Below are 12,419 nucleotides of genomic sequence, written 5' to 3' on the forward strand. Positions count from 1 at the left end.
ACAGTGGGGGAAATGAACAAATATCTCAGATTCTTTTACCCAGTTTAGCAGTGTACAGGACACTTTGATTAAAACTGGGCTGGGAAATCATTTTAGTAGCTTTTAAGCTAGAAAACCATAGTTGTTTTAATTGGATTTCCTGCAAAGCTGCCCAGCAGTGATCACAACCATTTATAAAACCATTACAAGGAATCTATTAGATGTGAAACAAAGAACAATGCTGCAATTGTTTATAACCTAGGAATTACAAGAAAATGAAATTGCAGTGCAATTAAATGTTCAATATAAAATATTAGTCATTGTAAGGAGTAGCAACCATCGTTTTATTGAGTTCTGTTGCGGGTTGACTCTAGCGGGCAAGGAAGAGGGGATGGATCAAGAACAGGGAACAGAGCTGTGTAACAGACGGCTTTCTGAGATGAGGAGAGGGCAGATGTAGCCTCGTACTACTGCTGACCTTTAATCTTTGTACCTGCCTCTATCTCTTTGCCGCTAACCTTTTGTACTTCTCCTGACCACCGCTCCCTGCATCTTCCCATAACTGCATCTATAAGATAAGAGTGAATGTTTTCTTTCTTCCTACTCTTAAGCGATAGATTGTTTTATTGCAATTAGAATTAGGTTTGGCCTGTAGGTCTGGAAGTCACATTTGCTGCCAACACAGCAGATGTGGAGCAATAACAACAAAGGTGACCTTGCTCTCTGGAGAGGAAAAGCAAAGTATTAGTGTCCACCCACTCAGCAGTACCAAGGTCAGGGAAAAGGGTTTGTGGGGGACTGCTGTCCCAGATCTCTGAGTACCACAGACAGCAGGTGGTCTCCATGCTGGTATTGAGAGAGCACTGTGAAATTGAAGATACTAGAATGCAGTGACTCATAGTTACAAATGATGGTGAAACAGTAGGATTATGCAGATCAGGCCTTTTAAAAATAATATGAGAGACAGACACTTACTTTTGAGTAGTTATAGTAGAACAGTGAGAAGAGACAAATGTCAGAAAAATGTGAATGCCTAAAACATGACCAGTAGAGAGAGCGAATTTACCATAAAAAGAAAAAGAAGCTCTGCAAAGAACAAGTGAAATGGGTGCTATATCAGTGAGATCACAAACACGGCAGTCTCCTAAAGCTGGATGTGGTCTTAGCAGCAGCAATGAACGTACGGTTAACTGGACACAGTCAATACCTAACACACACTAATAAAAAAATAAAATTATCACTGCTCTTATCAGATCTCTTTTAAAATGTGACTAGAAGAGGAAATACCATTATGTGACATGCTCAAACCTCAGGTGGTTTGGCTTACAATTCACAGAAATCTGTCAAGGCTGTTTTATTTCGTGAGACTGGAAAAGGTGTTTGTATGGGATTGGAAGAGGTCCCGAGTGTGGATTGTTGTTACTTATGAAAATGAAGTCTGACTGAAGAACAAATGCTTCCTTGTAGTAAAAAATTTCTAGAGCATGAATGTGACTCAAAGCTGACTTAAATCATTTGGAGTTAGAAAAGGAAATGTCTAGTATTTTTATTTAATCAGAGTCCTGCCTGCAACAGCACTGCATTTTACCTTTAGTTTCTTTTCAGATTTATCTTTGTGCATTGGTGATATAATTTAAATTAATTACGCTGACCGTTAAATATCGTATACTGTGAACTTTCATGTAAACCATCTGTCAGTTAGGGTCCTTTCTCATTTAGGAGTTGCACCTGTACCTTGTAAGCCCCAGAGAGGGAAGTAATTTAACCAAAGTTGTCCTCCAATCTGAAGCTGCAATGAAAAGTGTGATTTAATGGTTTCTAAATGAAGATATACTGAATATAGCTGAATAGTGTTGAGAATTATTATAAACCTGTTGGAACTCTGGTACTTGAATCTTGGAGATAAGCATAGCAAATGTAAACAAAACAGCAGTACATCAGCCAGGGGAAGCAAGCAGCAGGAGAGAAGAATGGGTTGCTTGTGGCATACAGAACTGGGGAATTATAGGATACAGATTTGGCCCATAAACAGCAAGGTAGGGGAGTGAGGCAACAGCAGCTTTCTGCATAGGCAGTTCTAGAAGGGAATGGGGCCACTGGAAGTCACTTTACAGAAACCATGGCTTCTGGTTAGACCAAATCATTGATGATTCCCTTATAAATATCCTTGTTCCTGGGCAAGAAACAGTGAATGGTGGAAAGGCCCAACTTTGGGCACCTAACTATCCCTGTCATTCCTTATTGCATTGATAAAGAGCACGGTTGTTATTAGTATTTAGTAAGAATAGTATTACAATAGCCCTTGGAGGTCCTAACCAAGTTCTTGGCCCCGTTATGCTAAGTGCTGTGTATGGCATAGTAAGTCCCTGTCCTGACTTTTTTTGTTCACAGTCAAAATAGATGAGGCAGACAAGGGATGGAAAAAAGCTGTGTGTGTGAGTGAGAAGTTATTTTGTATCACACACTAGCATGCTAGATGCTTCACAGTGACAGAAAGACGTGTACTATCCCCAGAGAATTTATAATCTCTCTTTTTGTCATATCTAAAACTGAGTGACACACCAGTAAAAGGATTGGGTGAATAAGGGCGATAATTATTGTATCAATATGGTTGTGCAGTTACTCTGTTCAGGCATGTGGTCATCATAGAATCATAGCAGATTAGAGTTGGAAGGGACCTCAGGAGGTCATCTAGTCCAACCCCCTGCTCAAAGCAGGACTAACCTCAGCTATATCATCCCAGCCAGGGCTTTGTCAAGCCTCAGCTTAAAAACCTCTAAGGATGGAGATTCTACCACCTCCCTAGGTAACCCATTCCAGTGCTTCACCACCCCTCCTAGTGAAAAACTTTTTCTTAATGTCCAACCTAGACCTCCCGCCCTGCAACTTGAGACCGTTGCTCCTTGTTCTGTCATCTGCCACCACTGAGAACAGCCTAGCCCCATCCTCCCTGGAACCCCCTTTCAGGTAGTTAAAGGCCGCTATCAAATCCCCCCTCATTCTTCTCTTTTGCAGACTAAACAAGCCCAGTTCCCTCAGCCTCTCCTCATAAATCCTGTGCTCCAGCCCCCTAATCATTTTTGTTGCCCTCCGCTGGACTCTCTCCAACTTGTCCACATCCTTTCTGTAGTTTAGTTAAGGTCTCACATCTTTATTTAAAGAAAAGAGAGAGAGAGAGAGATGGTAGTGGGTACCGTGATATGCTTATTCTTGGCACTGCAGAAAACCTGAGCCTGCGGATGCAAATTTAATGTAGGAAGAACAGTGACTTAGGGTATGTCTACACTGCAAAGAAAATCCTGTGGCACTGGGGCCACACATTATCTATAGGCAATCTAAATAAAATGAAATTAAGCCTATTCCCCATGCCCTACTCAGCTCTTCCCCTTCACTTCTTCCCTCAGTCTTTGTGCAGAACTTCTGCTATGTCAATATCTGCTTCACACAGTAAGGGGAGCACATGGCCTCTTGACATGCCTTCAGTCCAGATTTGGGTCTTTTACTATTTTAATTGATTGATTTTTTTTTTTCATAGTTGTCAAATACTCTCTGTAGTGTTTTGTGTCCAGGGCCAATCCTTCACCATTGTATCAATGGGAGTTTTTCCATTAACTTACATGGTGGCAGGTAACAGCCTTCAAATTCTCATGGTAACAATTATTTAGCAACAAGCAATGCCTTCTCTGATAACTAGAGTATCTGAATATGTCACCTATGATTTTTTTCCCTTTTTGGGAAGACATCTTTTCTGTAATTTAGCAGCCAGCTTACAAGATCACTAACAAAATTAGCTGAAATGAAACCATTTAATGGTTTCATCTATATAAAACCATGTTAGGCAGCATACATATATAGTAATGAGTTCCACAGATCCAGCCTACAATAGAAAACCCTGTGTCTGTAATCAGCATAATATCATTAAAATCTTAGTTATTACATTCACAGGATCATGTGGGACTTAATACCCCATTTGAAAGGATTTAAGGTCTTGTTTACTGTATTATTCAAAAACTGCTTGCATGTCAGGTGGTTAGAGGATTTCAGCTCAGGGTAAGGTAGAGAAGACAGAAGTCTATTTACTGTGTGTTGAGGTAGTACTACGCCTAGCAATATATCAAGTCTGAGAACATTTTCACTAGTAAGAAAGTAGCTATAGGTACAAAGCTGACTGAGTGCCTGTATAATATTTTGGTCTTTTGTCAGGATCTGCTACTTTTCTTAGTTATCCAAGTAACGTTTCCCATGCACAAACTTTTCAATGAAGGCCTTTATAAAAAAAAAAAGACTGCATGCTTTTTAAAAAAAATTTAAAATCTTGGGCCCTGATAAGCAAAGCATTTCAACATGTGTGTAAAGCTGAGTATGTGTTTAAGTCCCATTGAAGTCATTGGGAATTAAACATGTGCTTAGGGTGACCATGCATCCCGTTTGGGATGGACAATCCCCTTTTTAAGCCCTGTCCTGGATGTCCTGATATTTTGGACAGAAACGGTCATTTGTCCCGTTTACTCTTGTCAGCTGATTATCAGTTGGCAAGAGCAAATGAACACACACCCAGTTTACCCAAAAAGTCGGGTACACCTCCTTAGGAAGGTGCGGAGAAACATTGGAGGGGCAGGCGATGTGAAATGCCAGTCAGTGGGGCATAGGTGTCAACCCCAGCCTCAGCCGTGGGCAGCACAGGGCTCAGGGGGGTCAGCCCCAGCTGTGGGGTGGAGGGGGTAGCTCTGGTGAGCCCTGCGTGTGGGGAAGGGGGTTGGCTCTTGCGAGCCCTGGGTAGGGAAGGGCTTGGGTGAGCCCTGCACCATCCCATTTTTACTTTAGGAAATATGGTCACCCTACATGTGCTTAACTTTAAATATTCCCTTAAGTGCTTTGCTGGGTCAGGGCCCTAGTAAGGGGACTAATGTTGGTTCAGCCAGTATTAATCTCTGTCAGTGTGCTGAGTAGTTGGATGCGATCTTTCCCTTCCCCCAGTACAAAAGCATAGTGTGTAGAGAATTTGTTTTCTGGCTTCACATCAACCCCTCCTCTGCCCCTGAATACTGGGGAAAGAGGCAAGCCACTTCAGTTCTGCTCTGCTCCCTCTGCTGGCTTCTCGGCTTTTTCTGGCCCTTTTCTCCTCTTAGTACTGCGGCAGGGAAGGGGATCATCGGTCCAATTTATTTATTCATTTGCTTTGCAAAAGTCTCAAACTGGAAACAACTTCAAAAATCCCCATGTGCTCTTCTCCTTTGCAGTGACTGTACATAGTTTGAAAGAGGAGGAATTTTATTTGGTGTTGTGATTTTTTCCTCTGGTAGAACACACTAGGCACCGTTCAAAATAAAGAGACTCATATCTTTTTATCAATACAATACTGCCAGGTCTAATACTACTTCCTACTGTAACGCTGGCGTATACCTCAAGCTACTAATGTCTTATCTACCAGCAAAAAAGAGAAGAGAACTTTTTTAAACTATGCCACTGTATTTAAGTATTTTGCCATTAATTATAACAAGGTCTTGTATGTAGTAACTACATGCATCTTCAATTTACTTAGCGTTCAGGTTAAGAAATTTTATATTTCATCTAGAAAAGCTACAAAACTCCTTTGAAGTTTTATCTATAATATATTTTTACTTGTAAACAATGGAGACACTGAAATATATTCTACAGTACATTGCTCTGAACCTTGAAGAAGGCAATATTGTTCCTTTTTATTGCAAAAAATATTGTAAATTTCTGTTGATGATCAGATTGCCTTGTTTCTGAAAGGGCAGATAAGTGGTTGATCAAGCATTAAACATTGGGGCCAAAAATCTGCTCTTTGTGCTGTGGCAGGATGTTCAATCCAACTGTGAAGTCATAGGAGTTGTGTATGCATATCTGAAGACAGATTTAGGCCCAGATGGTGCTATTTAACAACATTTTAATTATCCAACTAGGCAGAAGTATGGGTTGGACAATATGTAGCAACACAATGTTCAGAAATATTTGACAGTATGCACAAGTCTGAGTGGGAGTGGCCAACAGTTTATGTAAGTGTTATTCAGAGATGTGCTGAGGAAACCACAGAAGGAAAATGACTTGAGTAATAGAGTAGGCTCTACACTGTTTTCAATAACAGACACTAAACTTATGTCATTGTGTGGAACATGAGACAAGAAGCCAATTGGTTTCCTAGCATAAGGTTAATGAACCATACATATCAGTGTTGATCATGCTGATTCTTCTCATGCTGCCATTTCTGAGGCTCTAAAATATGCTGATTTCAGGTTATGTGATCTTAGAATCATTGTGCAGTTATGCTTGATGATGGAAGGGCTAAAGGAATCTTTTGAATATTCACAAGAGGCTAAAATGAAGAAAAATCCATTTCAATCTCTAAAAGGGGAGAACTCTTCAGACAGATGGTCCCTGACCTTTATTGCTGGCTTTATTGCATTGGAATCTTGAAAGGGAATTTAAAAGTATACCAGACATGGTTTAAATCTAGATCTTGTACTGTATTGCTGCTTTGGAATACTATAAAAGGGAACCAGGATTATAGGGAAAATGCAAGTAGGGAGTGGAATTTTCCCACCTTTAGTAAAGCATTTTAATCTCCAAGAAATATAATTGTTGCAGTAATAAGATAGGTCATCTAAGAGAAGTTCTTCCCTTAAGGCTCAGGGACCAGTGTCAAGTGGCCTAAATTTTGTCTTCTTCCCTCATGTTTCTCCACTGATTGCACTCTTAAGAATAAAATATGTTAAACTAGAACAAATGTTCTCAGCGAAAGAGACTCCAACATTTTAAAAAAATACACATTATCTTGTCATCTGATGCCACTCTAAATACTGGATTAGCTCCCAGTTAAGGGCATGTTTGGGCCACCATCCTTTAGGATTTTGGGGTAAAAACTATTACAGTGGCTCCCACAATATGGTCTGTGAGCCACCAGTGGTCCGTGGAATGCTGGCTGGGCATGTGGTACTGGCTCACCTCTTTGTTTCCAGCTGCTTAAATTTTATTTTAAAAAAGCCAAAAACACAATAAATACTTTCCCAGTATTACTTCTCCATGTAAACAATTGCTGTGGTTGGTACAAGGTGGTGATTGATTGCACTGACCAACTTTGCTCCTGGTGGCCACCATGAAAGGGATTGGGGATGATCTAGAAAACAATCCTTTTATTAAGATGTGGTCCAAACTCTGAAAAAAGCTTAAGAACTTCTGCCTACAAGGCTATGTGTGGTAACTTGTGCCCCATTGGAGAAACCTTCAGAAAGAGCTCATGTTCCTGAAATACAGCCCAACCGTGCTGGCAAGGTTAATGTCCTCTTAGGTTCCCTGTTGCTTTTCACCTGACTTGTCTGAAATCCTTTGTCAATAATTTGCAGTTCCTCATGATGTGACACGTTTTCAGCCTCCATCCTTCTCTCTAGTCATTACTTAGATGGGTGTGCAATTGTGTACCAAGAATCTATCTGGATGAATACCAACTTAATTAAAGTGACATAATTAGTGCTTATGCAGGGCATTAATCATTCATGAATAAAGGCTTTTCAAGGAAAGAGAAATGGGAATCTTCTTAACACACAAGCCAAATCTTTTTACGGTAGAAGTAGCATTTTAAAAAGGATTCTGTTGTTTCTTTCCACCAAATGAGCAGTTATGAACTTGTTATGCAAGTGCAAGATCTGCCTGGCGTGTCATGTTAATTACTTAAAATAAGCACATGTGACTACATCATTTCACATTTAAAAAGAAACAGTCACCATAGCACATGCACTTTTGAGAACTAAAATAAGATATAGTGTCTGATACTGGAGTCCTTCTTATTGTAATTCCCAGTTAGTTCAGTTAAATTGTGCTGGTTCAGGTGCTTTCATCTGAAGTGAGAATCTGACATTTTATCAGATGTCTTTCACTGTCATCTCCTCATTTGTTTAAAAAACAAACAAACGTGAAACCTGCAAACTATGCACATAGTTGGTCTCTGTAACCTTGTGTTCCTGTGCCCAGTTTTGTCTTGTTAAACTTGCCTTTTCCACTTGTATTGAGAAGCTACGCAGGATAGGGACTTTTGCTATGAGCCCAATTCTAGCACCCTTACTCCACAGGACTGCCCATTCCATTACTGTGTGAAGGCCATTACCTTCTCCCATGTAAGTAAATGACTTGGGCTCTGTGTATATGTGCTGTACTTAGCACCATAGGGCCTAGTCCTGATTGGGTCCTCTGGTGACTATGGTAATAGAAAGTCCAAGTAATTTTTGAAGTATAAAGTGCAATGATTTATTACCTGGATAGTTAAATTATCAAAATGATGTTGATTCTGATATTCTTTTGCTAGCAGTTACGATAGTCTGTGCTACAGAATTGGAACTGAATATTGCTCATAATCACCAGGGTTAAACTTTTGACACCTTTGCTGCTGCTCTTAATTTCTCACCAATATATAATACAATAATAATTATAGTTAAGATAGAATCTATATTCAGACGCTCAAATATCAGAGTCAATAGTAGCTCTGCATACACAGAACTAGGCCCTTAGAACTTGGGAGGTATTCCTCGTAAGATTATAGATGGTAATTCAAAGCTATTTGGATGTCCAGTTTCCATGGGAATGAGGACAGTTCCCATGTCCAAATCCCTTTGGTATAGGCTGTGATTTTTAAAAATGCCTATTATAAGATGTTTAGATTTTTGAGGCTTCAGCTACATTGCAGTATCTCTTTTAAATGTTTTATTTCTGAATAGCCATGAACTGCAGTTATAGGTGAATCTCTCATCTGCTTTGTTGAAGCTGGCCAGGTACCAATCCCCTAGAAAGATTTAATTGAAATAAAATGCTTTGTTCAAAGCGTGGCCATCATAAAGAGTATGATCCAGATAAAGTAAAGAGACATTCTAACGCTTATTTTCTTTTGCAGACAGCGTCCTCTGCTATTAAAGGAGCTATTCAGCTGGGAATAGGATACACAGTAGGTAACCTCACCTCTAAACCAGACCGAGATGTACTGATGCAAGACTTTTACGTAGTGGAAAGTGTATTTCTACCCAGGTAAGGACAATCCTATATAATGTAAGAATTTTTATTTTCAAAGTAACTGCATGCCTTCGTTTACTAGATATGCTAACTAAGGATTATTTTGAAAATAAAATTATCCTGAAACAAATGAGTTCAAAGCAAGTTTAATGTAAGAGAATGTCAATGGTTTTATGAAAGGATATTTTTAATAGTTAAAAAAAAATATGAACCATTTCAACTGGAAGTTTGGGGTTCAAAATAATTTGAAAACTAATGTAATAAACTAGACTTTACCTTTTTCCTGAGCCATAGTCACAATTGAAGCAAATCCTTGATTACAGTTAGCTCTGTCAACTGTCTCCAACAGTCAGCTCATTCAGAAGCATCCATATTTCCAGATCCACATTTCCAAATCTGGTGGTGGGAGGGATTCCATGTGCACACTGATTAATGAGAACAGATGGTCCTGTGTTTGAGATGTTAGACTGAAATTCAGGATCTGGGTTAAATTCTTGATGTACATAACAGGTACATGACTTTGTCTGACCTTGGGCAAGTCACTTAATATCTTTTTGCCTCAGCTCACCCTATGTAAAAAGAGCATAATAATGCTTCCCTACCTTGTCAAAGTGTTGAGGACTAATATGTGAAGTATTCGGGTCCTATGGTGATGTTGGGCAATATAGGTAGAAACTTTCAACCAATATCTAACCCTATAACTGGTGCCAATGTTAAGCATTTGTACACAGACTGGACACTTACTCTGCAGATAGCAGTTTCAGTTATTGCTATAGCTCTATTTAGTGCATAGTATTTGGAATAACATACTCCTGTTTATGTGGGAAATTGAGGTCACAGCAGATACCACCAACACCACAAAAACTTGTTGCATAACGGCTTATGTATTTTTTCTGAACTGTCACATATGACAAAAAGTATAAAGAACAAATAGACCAAGATTTCAAAAATAAGAGTTCCTAAATCCACAGTTAGGCACCTGCCTGATTCTCAGAAATGCTGAGTCTCCAACAGCTCCTATTGCAGTCACTGGGAACCGCTAGTGTCAGGCACTTTCAAGCCACCTACTTAAGGCTTGTCTACACAAACCAATAGTTGGCAGCAAGCTGGGGTGTAAATCTATCCCATGCTCTCCTGCTGTGCATGACCTATCCATGTGGACCCTGCTGACACAAACTAAAAAAATCTTTAGTGCACTTTAATCTATCCTGCTTTGAAAGAAGAGTAGATCAAAGTGTACTACAGAATTTCTAATGCATGGCAGCAGGATCCACATGGACACTTAGTTCGCAGCAGGCTGGGGTGTAAATCTACCCCCATTAGCCTGCTGGACATTGTGTTCATGTGGACAAGCCCTTAATTGAGTATATATTGCAGTTTAAAGCTTAGCCCACATGCAATTTGAACATAAACCTCAAATAGTCCTTCAGAAACATTAGACATGACATAACTAAAACAACATAGGTATTTGTTAATAGGCAGTGCTTAATCTTGAGAAAAAAATGACTGAGGGGACATAAGTCTTCAAATATGTTAACAGCTGTTATAAAGAGGGCGGTGATCAACTGTTCGCCATGACAACTGAGGGTAGGACAAGAAGTAATGGGCTTAATCTGCAGCAAGGGAGATTTAGGTTAGATATTTAGTAAAAACTCCCTAATTATAAAAAGGTAATTAAGCTCTGGAATAAGCTTCCAGGGGAGGTTGTGGAAGCTTATTCCAAAGCTTAATTACCCTTAATTAACCCTCAAATATCATTGGAGATTTTAAAGAACAGATTAGACAAACACCTGTCAGGGATGGTCTAGGTTGACTTGGTCTTACTTCAACACAGGGGAGCTCTACTTCATGACTTCTCAAGGTCCCTTCCAACGCTACATTTCTATGGTTCTATGACCACCATATTTTTAAAAAAATTGATCTGGTCTGATAATGTAAAGCCATTGTTTGTGTGGAAGAGAACTGGGGGCTAAATTAATCTAAAGCATTTTCTTAAAGAAAATCTCAGACTATGGAACATTATTGCCTGGATAATATCCAGTCTTCGCCCACATGCTGTAGTTATGCCAGTGGGAATTATTCATGTTCCATGCTCTTGGTTCATGAGTGTCTATAATTGATGAGTTTTGTATAGGCTTTTTCTGTGTGATGTATTCTGGGGAAAATATTTAGATGCTAACCAAATAAATATGTTCAATAGTTCACCGAGAATTTTTCAGACCACAAGAAGTAAATTACCACTTCTGCATTGTCATGTAACTAAACTCTTTGCTGTTCCAAAAACCAAAATAATAGTCATACTTAGATGAGGATATTGCCATTAAAAAGACAGTGCATGTACCCCGTAGGAGTCCGCATTGCTATCTATAAAAACTTCAGAGCCTAAGCTATTCTCTTAAGCATCAAGTGAAACTTGCATTCACAAAAAAATACAGTGAGTACTTGTTTTTTTAATTAAGAGCACAGAAGTGGAAGAATCCAATCCATGTCTTTTTGTTTTTGTTTGTTTATAGAGAAACAAATCAAACAATGTCAGTGTTGTGAAAGCCATAATACATTAGTTACCTGATACAAAAACTTTCCTACATACCCACTTACAAATGCAATTTCCATATATCTATGTGGTGTTTGTGTTAAGGGTAGTGCTAAGACAGGTTTCTTCTGCTTTAGAAATGGAATGGGGTCACAAATAGCAACTTGTCTTGCCTATGTTGACAAAGTTTATTATAAAGGTTTTGTAGTAACATCCTCTAGTCATCCAAAGACAAGATGACTTTGTCTAGTCATCCAAAGACAACACATCGATGAAAGTTATAGCCAGAGGCAACAAGTAATTTGACTTGCTGTTTGGTTTTACTAGTCAGTAAGCTAGAGAGTGAGTTTATATGTTGTGAGTCTCCTTGACTGAAACAAAGGATCCTTCTATGAAGGGTACTCATTGATAACATTCTCCCTCTGTTACATTCAGGAGTAGCAATCCAACTGTGTCTTTTAAGACCAATTACTGAGTCTACAATTTCTGTGCATTAGGGTATGTAGTAGATGGAAAGTCTGTCCTGTCTCTTTGTAAATTGCATATTTATCAACCTGTCTAAAATGATATTAATGAGTAGAAATAATAAGGTACCAGTTAGTATGAATTGCAAGAGTCTGATAGAGTTTAAGGCCCTTCGTAGTAATGTAGGAAGCTTCACTGTTGAGTCCCATTTGAAAATACAATGAAGGTTATTCTTGAGTCACACCAGCAGATTGTTAGCTTCAACTGGGATATAAAAGTAGTAGGAGTCTCTTTCTCAAGCAAAGGGAACAGTGACTGAGACAAAGGAGGCAAAATGTTAGGAACAGCTAATCTAGGGAGAAAACTTAAGCTAAGATTAGTTTGATAGTTATTTGAATTACTCCACCTCTGTCATTTGGGCATC

General features: G+C 39.1%; 1 protein-coding gene across 2 annotated transcripts in view; it reads left to right on the top strand.

Annotated features, from left to right (window-relative positions):
• The window catches only part of PIP5K1B (phosphatidylinositol-4-phosphate 5-kinase type 1 beta), a 140,184-nt gene that overhangs the window by 48,081 nt on the left and 79,684 nt on the right, over nucleotides 1–12,419 (top strand). For both annotated transcript variants that reach the window (XM_067568658.1, XM_067568659.1), the window contains exon 4: nucleotides 8,882–9,012. In XM_067568658.1, coding sequence (XP_067424759.1) covers nucleotides 8,882–9,012 — 131 coding nt within the window. The remainder of the gene's footprint in view (nucleotides 1–8,881; nucleotides 9,013–12,419) is intronic.

Source organism: Emydura macquarii, unplaced genomic scaffold (genome assembly GCF_026122565.2).
Source record: "Emydura macquarii macquarii isolate MOO-44397 ecotype Brisbane River unplaced genomic scaffold, CSIRO-AGI_Emac_v2 contig_2897, whole genome shotgun sequence".
Lineage (NCBI taxonomy): Eukaryota > Metazoa > Chordata > Testudines > Chelidae > Emydura > Emydura macquarii.